Source organism: Oryzias latipes, chromosome 7 (genome assembly GCF_002234675.1).
Source record: "Oryzias latipes chromosome 7, ASM223467v1".
In the NCBI taxonomy this organism is placed as follows: domain Eukaryota; kingdom Metazoa; phylum Chordata; class Actinopteri; order Beloniformes; family Adrianichthyidae; genus Oryzias; species Oryzias latipes.
In genome coordinates this window covers 2003259-2011388 of record NC_019865.2, presented here as the reverse complement: position 1 = coordinate 2011388, position 8130 = coordinate 2003259, and the positions used below count along the sequence as shown (strand labels likewise).

Sequence of the window (8130 nt, the reverse complement as noted above, 5' to 3'; positions counted from 1 at the left end):
AGCTACATTTGCTAATCTGGTCGTTTCTCATTCACCGATTATACAGGTGATGTTCCTGCTTTTAGGTTTTTTTGTGTTTGTTTCATTAAAGGACTCAGGACAAGGGCATTTCAGAAAAGCAGAAAAAAAAGACAAGCCTTTTTTTCTGCTTTTGCCTGTTCTGTGCAGAAACTATTTACTAGAAACCACTTGGGTTTTAGGATTTTTGCTAAAAACGGCATCATCATAATTAAAAGACCACTGGAAAAGCTTTGCAAATGGATGAGAGTGGGACTTTAAAGGAAATTAAATGCAAAAAAAGTTTCTTTTTATCACTTCCAGAGTCCAAGCAGTGAAATCTGCTAACAGTTTAGGATAAATGTTAAGTGAATTAAAAAAGAACACATTTCAAGCGAGATGAGATCCTCAGTCATTTATGTTTAGATCACTGAAAGCGGAGAAATGCGCAGCCAGTAATAACATGGACAGGCTCCAGTCATCGTCTTACAGTGAAAGACTTCAGAAAAAACATTAAATATATAAATAACGTTTTAATTTAAAACAAAAGTTTGAGATTTTCCCAGAATTCCATGCTTTGTTTTGTCTTTTTTGTTGTGAATCCAGGAAATGTTTTTAAGAATTTTCTACAAACGTTGCTGCTGCAGAGAGGTTTGGTCGTTCCTCAGAGCGAGCACCTCGCCACCTTCATCCAGCCTCTCCTCCTCCTCCTCTTCTCTGTCCATCTGCCTTTCAATGATGATGATGGCGGCGGCACAGCTGTTGTTGGGCTCGCCCTCCGCTGCTGCTGCTGCTGCTGCTTCCAGTTGGAGTTGGACTTCCCTCGAACCGTCTAAGCCCTCCTTCTCCCCGTCCCCCTGCCCGTCTGCCTCCTCGGCCATCGACAGTCCGGCCAGCTCGTCCTCCTCCGTCTCTCCCGCCGCCACCGCCCCGTTTCCCGCAGCCGGACACTTGTGATCCCTGAAGTAGCTCTGGCGGGTGAAGCCCTTGTTGCAGACGGAGCACCTGAAGCGATAGTTGTCCGTGTGGGACTGCTGGTGCTCCAGCATGTGAGCCCTGCGGCTGAAAGTCTTCTGGCAAAACAGACACTTGAAGGGTTTGATGCCTGGAGGACAGAGTTCATGAGGATGACAGCAAAAATCCAATCTGTAAAGATCCATCGGCAATTCTGCAGGAAACAACATCGGAACAAAGTTTGGATTTCATTAGAAGCTGCTCACCGGAGTGTGACAGGATGTGGGCCTTAAGTTTGTCGGGTCTGTTGAATTCTTTGGTGCAGCCCACGTGTGTCCTGGTGACGGCAACCCCTTTGAGCGTTAGGACCCAGAAGTACAAAGTGAAGGATGTTCCCCTCCAGAGAGCCTCACCTGAAGGGACACTTGTATTTCTTGAAGGGCTCGTGGATGAGCATGTGCCGCTTCACCTTGTCCTTCCTGTTGAAGGTGGCGTCGCAGAGCGAGCACTTGTATGGCTTTTCTCCTGCAAACAGGTTGAACTTTCACCTTTTGAGGCTTCGACACGGCGAAACAGACCGACCGGAGCGGCGTCCTCACACCTGAGTGGATGCGAGCGTGCAGTTTGAGGTAGTGCTCCGTCTTGAAGGCCTTCTTGCAGATCTGACACTTGAACCGTCCTCCAACGCCGTGAGTGGGCAGATGGCGTCTGAAGTACCTCTCACAGGGGAAAACCTGAGGACGGCGGGGCGGGGGGGGGGAGCAGATGAGGGAGGAGACCTGGAAAGCGTGCTGCTCTGAAGGGGTGAGCTCTACCTTCTGACAGTGTGGGCAGGGAAAGCTGTGGGAGGCAGTCAGCAGATGTTCCTCCAGGGCTTCCTGAGTCGAATATCTGCTTTGACATTTCACACACCTGTGGAGGAAACAGGAAAACACACTATAAGAATAACATTAAAGTGGCGAGCATCGTTGTGACTCGCAGGCGCAACCCGCCCTCGCTGTCCCCACACTGCCCCCTATTTAACCGACCTCTCTGGCTGAGTGGCTGCTTCAGGCCTTTTAGTCCCACCCCCACCCCCCACCCCCACCCCCAATTCTGCCTCTGACATCATCGTCACACAGCTTTTTTCAAAATGGCGGGTTTTCTGTTGTTTTATCTCCATAGCAACCATTTACCCTTTTGGCCGCATGGAGGTGACGAACAGGTCGAGGTCGTTTTTTGAAATATCTGCAAAAGTATAATTTTACAGTTCCTTAGTAACAGTTTTTTTAACCACGCCCACATTCCTAATGCGGTCATAGTGCATGTTTTATACTTTGTTCAGCCTGAGCAAACGATGCACGGTTTACATTTTCACAATCTTCTTCCTCTTTCGGCTTCTCCCATCAGGGGTCGCCACAGCGAACAAGTCGCATGGTAAACTTGGCAATGTTTTACGCCGGATGCCCTTCCTGACGCAACCTTCACAAACCGGGCTTGGGACTGGCACAGAGGTAGAGAATTTTCACAATATTCCGGTAAAAAAAATACCAAAAATCTTTTCCCAAGCAGCTTCTCAATGATGCTTGAGGGAGTTAAGAGGCGATGGATCCCGAGAACGAGCTCAAATCTGTAGCTGGTACTGAAGGAGAATGCGGCCTCTTCCTGAGGTCAAAGGCCAAAGAAACTTTGTTGGTTGCAGACCTAACTAACATGCCGGTGGATGTGTGAAGGTTTTCTTTCCCGTATTGAGTCAGAAAAACGACTCTCACTATTAAGCATGGACATGCAGAAGCACGCAGAAGAACGTTCTCCTGGCCTGATCTCCGGCGGCCCTCACCTGTAGACGGCGGCCTCCTTGTGCGTACTCTGCTGTGGGCAGAAGCAGTGGGAGTACTGGTGGACTCCCAGCTCGAACAGCGACGGGAAGACTTTGCTGCAGAGGTGGCAGCGGTACGTCAGCTGCTCCTGGTGGGTCCGGATGTGTTCTAGAAACTGATCCAGCTTCTGGAAGGTCTGGCAGCAGGACTTCAACACACACTTGTAGACCTGCGGGAAGCAGATGCTCTTGGTGTTTATGGGATTTCTTCTGCAGCTCTGAGCTTGCTCCAGCACCTCCTGGTCTTTACTCACCTGCTCCCCTTTGTGCTGGGTCAGGTGGGACTTCAGCTGGAAATACGTCCGGAACTTGCCGGCGCAGAACTGGCACTGATACGAACTGTCTATCAGAACAATCTGCTTGGTCTGAGCTTGACCCGGCAGGTTCTGATCGGACGGTGCATCCGCCTGCATCTGGACTGGGGGCTGAATCTCCTCCCCTTGGGTGGACCCGGGATCAGCCAAAGGCTCGGTCACGCTGTCCTCCAAATCCTCGGCTGCCTCTGCGTGAAGAAGAGACGCCAGATCAGCACATCCGTCTTTTAAAAACCGACCCCACAGAACCGGCCTCGATCTCCAGATTCATTTGATCACTTTCATGCAGCGGCACAGCTTAAACCCTTTCAACTTTTATAAATGGACGTCAGGACAGCTTTCAATCCGAAAGGAAAACCCAACTTTTCGGGTTTACTTTCACACTACACTCCTAGGATTGTTCCAGACCATCTGGATTCTTCTTGAAGATAAAAACGCAAAGAAGGACACTGGATTTTCCAGTTGGAAAATCTCTTTCCTCGACCTTTTTGGTGTGCAGGAGTCTGTTTGCATTCACACTGTAACCGCCTGAAGCAGGTTCACTTGAAGGTGAACCAAGACCCTGATTTTCAGGCGGATCAACCGCGCAATCCATCAGCCACTCCAGGTGGATTATACAAAAGAAATCAAAGTCTGGTTTACAAATGTGGTGTAAACAGGAAACCTGGTCTCCTGAGGAACATTCCTGCCAATAGACACGATCCCTTTGGCGGACACCGGGATTTTCTGCAGACGCTGAGCTTTCAGCAGACAGATGAGGGATCATTCAGATGTTTGGCTCCTTCCGCGCACAGATGGACTCTGTGTTGGCGTCGTGGAGCCAGGCGTCACCTGCTTCTGATGCGTGTTGCTCCGACTGCCTTTGCTGAGAGCTGTCCTCGTTCCTGTCGACTCGCTGCTCCCCCTCCTCCTTCTCATTGGCTGACACGGGCACCACCTTCACGGTGATCGGCAGTCGGGACACGGTGCTGGCTACGCTCATAGGCCACACCTTTAAAGTGGAAATAGATGCCGTTGAACTCCAGAAGACATCAAGTCTTTTTACAGTTTAATATAGTCAAAGTGGTTTTTATGGGTTGGAAGCTCATTTTTCCTGTTGTAGCTTCTTGCTAACCTCCTGTTATAGTGATGGTGCATATCTGAAACTGCTGAAGCATCTATAAGGTGACTGCTTTCATATTGGAACTGGAAATATGTCAGATCCATCTGCAGTTTGTTCTTAAAGCTCAAAACATCACTGACCGGTTTTTTGTTTGTTTTGTTTCCCGCTACAGCATCCTGGATAAGAAAGGCTGCAGATTCAAAGTCATTTGAGGAGGTTTTGGTAGAAACGGGACAAAGACCTTGTGAGTCTGCATGTGCTTCTTCACGTTGGACTTCTGGGCGAAGGCTCGGCCGCAGACGATGCACTGGAACGGTTTCTCCCCCGTGTGGCTGGAAGATGCAAGCGGACGGTGACTTCCCTCTGCAGCAGGCGGAGATGGCCTCCAGCCGACGTCGCCGGCAGGTAAACTCACCTTCTGATGTGCTGCTGAAGGTCGAAGTTTTTGGTGAAGGTTTTGTCGCAGAAACTGCACTTGAGCTTCGGACCTTTTCCCTTCAGCTGCTCTGCTGTGGGTTTGAAATCAGGAAACATCACCGTTGATGGTTTCCAGTGACAAAAAGCTGCACTTCAGTTTGTGACGTCCTTAACTTCTCTGTGCTACCCATTGGTCGATGCCACAGACCCGTTTATTGTCAGGCAAAGTTTTCACGGGCCGGCCTGCACGAGGATGAAGTAAGCGTTTGTTTTCAGTCTCCAGTTTAACTTTTGAAGGAACAGTTTATCTCAGCCCTCTGTAAAATAACCCCATGAAATCTAATGATCAACTAGATTTCATGCAGGAATCATTAAAATGTTACATAAATTTCCTCTTAACTCATAGCTGTCAGCTAAAAACAATCAGAGGCCAACTTCAGCCTCGTCAGACTTTTAAGGTCTGACAGATAAATGCACAAAAAAGCAAAACTGATATTTTTTAAGTATATTTATAAACGTGAATTTAACTTTATTAGCAGCATCATTGTAACATAAGACAGCCAGTTGCTGCATATTCTGCATCATTATTATGGACTGTGGGAACAACTGTCACAATAAATCCATATTTGGACTACAGACTCCTGGTTTTTGTCTGTTAAATGCAGCAGTCTTTTATTTTGAAGGCTCTTCTTCTGTCAAAAGAAACTTTCCAAATATGTTTTTTTTTTTTTGCTGACTTTGCTACCACGGAGGTTTAATTTAGCAGTCACTGCAGCCGCTTTAAGAAAGTAGTGGACATATTTTCCACACATGACGGTAGTTTTCCAAAATAAAACGTCTTGCAGAATCGGATCATAAAGAGATCTGGAAATAATTGAAGGTTGTGGGGTTGGTTTTTTTTTTCCATGCGGGCCCGGTACCAACTGTCCCACAAGCCAGTACCGGTCCACGGCCCGGGGGTTGGGGACGGCTGACCTAACGCACACTGATGAGAGAAAACGCATCATCCACCAGCTGCTGAGAGCTGGAAGGCCTTGGCCCGCTCACCTGAACCCCCACTGGAGTTTTTCTTGGCGCTCCTTGGCTGTTTCGGAATGATGACCTTCTCAAAGTCCCCCAGCTCCGCCATGTTGCCAGCGGCGCCGCAGGTCTTGGTTTTGGTGGTCTGCTTCTCAGGGCTGTAGATGGGGGCGCTGCTGAAGGACTGGCTCTCCCCGCACTGACTGGGCACCTACGAGTGAAGCAGAGATGACGGGTACAGCACTCGACAACCGGGGAAGGGGGCGGACGCTTTCTTCACCTGAACGGGATGGTAGGCCTGCAGACCCAAGCTGTGGATCTCTGCTACGCCGCCACCGCCGCCCGCCATGTGCGGCATGGCGCTGTACACCTGAACCACGGAGCTGCTGTGGCTGGAGGGGACCTGGGAGGAGAGTGGCTGCTGGGCGGGCGCTCCGGCCGGGAGCGAGTGGGCGGCTGTCTGGCTGGAAGGTAGACTGAGGGGGGGCTGCTGCTGCTGCTGCTGGTGGTGGTGATGATGAGGATGATGATGATGGTGGTGGTGGTGGTGGTGATGCTGAAGATACGATACTCCAGACGTGTGCATGCTCAGATTGCTCTGTAAAAAATCAAAGTTTAGCAGTGGTGTGGCTGTGGACAGTCAGAACACACAAAGGGGAGGAGCTTAATCACCTGCACAGGTGTCTGCATGCTGGCCATGGGCTGGTCTATGGAGGTGAAGGCTGAGATGGCCGACATCAGAACGTCGTCACTGACCAGCACGTTTCCTTGGACCAGCGTGTGCGTCAGAGGAGAAGGCGGGACGGTGATGTAGGTGGACACCTGACGGGACGGGAGTGAGAGGTGAACATCCGCCCGCTCGTGCCGCATCGGCGCCGTCACCTCTCTCACCTGTCGGTTGGCAGGATTTTGTTGCACGGAGCTGATGGACGGGACGGGCGCGTAGATGTTGGTGGAGGCCAGGGACACCGTGGACAGGGAGGGGGCTCCGGAGTGGCACTGCTCCCGCTTGTGTGTCATGAAGGCCGGCAGGGAATTGAACTGTTTCTTACACTTCCCACACAGGAAAACGTCCTCGTCCTCTGCAGGGAGAGCCCACGGTGAGAAACCGTTCCTTTTTTCGATGAAAGAAGCCTGTAGACTGATGGAAATTTGGCCCACGGGCCGGACTTTCGACATGCCTGATCTACATGGCTTTTGAGAGGAAGAAGGTTTAAGTTCCACTCCAATCATCCCCTGATCTCTTTTCGTTTTTAGCCAAAAATACATTGGAAAAAAACTGTTTGTTTTCTAGAACATAGATTCTGCAGAGCGCCAGGAGCTGTGGGCGTGACTGTTGGCACAGAGCAACCCCCTTGTTGCTGAGAGCTCTTTGTTTACACACTAGATAAAAGCCCCTCAACCTATTTGTCTGCAAGTGGATGCATCAGAATGGGGCGGAGCAGGGAGCCTGTGGCCCCGCCCGGCGGATTTTCTACGTCACAAATGCGATCTTTTACGAATACTCGGAAATGCAACTTTGAGCTTAGTTGTCTTAATCTGTAGCAGTCCTGTGGAGCTCGGTGCAGAATGCTCCTTACCCATAGACTGGATGGTGGATCCTGCAGACACATTCTGGTTGTTGGGGTCATTGACTCCCCCCTGGCCATCCAGCAGGGACTGGACTGCTAGAACGGTCTGGTTGTCCATGCCTGAGGGGATGGAGGGAAACAGGGATTTAACATCAGTAACAGCTTTTCTTTTTACAACATGTTAGAAGAAGATCTGCTTCTCCATGAAAGTGACAGAAACAATAACGCGAGGAGTGCATGTTCACATATTAATGAATAGCTTTTATTGTCACATGTACAGCTTTTACACTGACATACGAGATGAGTTATTATATTACAGAAATAATTAATATTACATTTACAAAAAAAGCCGTTTATAGCAGTACAGTCTTAATCTTTAAAATATAATCAGGTTGTTTACAATCATCATCATCAGATCAGGCAGAACCCTTCAGTTCAGGGTGCTTACAGCCTACATAATACCCGTTTAAAGGGTGATTTAGTGTTCAAACAAGTCTCCAGTTAATTTACATGATGTGGTTTTCTTTGGCATATAACATATTTAATAATTGCGCGGTAAATAAGACTATATTTGTACCTTCCAGCGCCTCGAATATTGTCTGCGCCATCTTACAGCGCTCCTGTTTACCATCGGTGATCGATTGGTAGGGTCTGTTACTTTAGGTGCAGACCCCCCAATGAAATGCTTACATTAATATTTGCAAATAGAAAAAAACTTATCACATTTGGTTCAGACCCCCAGAAAACTCTAGTTTAGAAAGTTCCTAAGCAATCAGATTTAACTTTATTTTTTGTTAATCTGATTGCTTAAACGGAGAGGGAGCGCTAGGGACTACATTGAAAAAACGTAACTTTTTTAAGCTGGGACGCAAAGACTGTTACATCATATATTTAATA

The 8130-nt window shown here is 48.8% G+C and overlaps 1 protein-coding gene across 1 annotated transcript; it reads right to left on the bottom strand.

Annotated features, from left to right (window-relative positions):
- Window positions 1–385: 385 nt before the first annotated feature.
- znf341 (zinc finger protein 341) lies at window positions 386–7914 on the bottom strand. Its single transcript, XM_011476702.3, has 16 exons — window positions 7811–7914; window positions 7243–7353; window positions 6554–6744; window positions 6335–6484; window positions 5943–6260; window positions 5690–5873; window positions 4641–4734; window positions 4467–4557; window positions 3955–4114; window positions 3064–3311; window positions 2771–2979; window positions 1767–1863; window positions 1553–1685; window positions 1365–1476; window positions 1218–1288; window positions 386–1102 (listed from the first exon to the last, which is right to left on the bottom strand). The coding sequence occupies exons 1-16, from the start codon at window positions 7839–7841 to the stop codon at window positions 624–626; spliced, it is 2679 nt and encodes an 892-aa protein (XP_011475004.1). The 5' UTR covers window positions 7842–7914; the 3' UTR covers window positions 386–623.
- Window positions 7915–8130: the final 216 nt, after the last annotated feature.

Coding starts and splice junctions, on each gene's coding strand:
- znf341 (XM_011476702.3), bottom strand. CDS start 7,841: ATGGCGCAGACAATATTCGAGGCGCTGGAAG. Junction 4,735..5,689: donor AAACTCCAGTGGGGGTTCAG/GTGAGCGGGCCA, acceptor TCAAACCCACAG/CAGAGCAGCTGAAGGGAAAA. Junction 1,864..2,770: donor AAGGAGGCCGCCGTCTACAG/GTGAGGGCCGCC, acceptor TTTCCTCCACAG/GTGTGTGAAATGTCAAAGCA.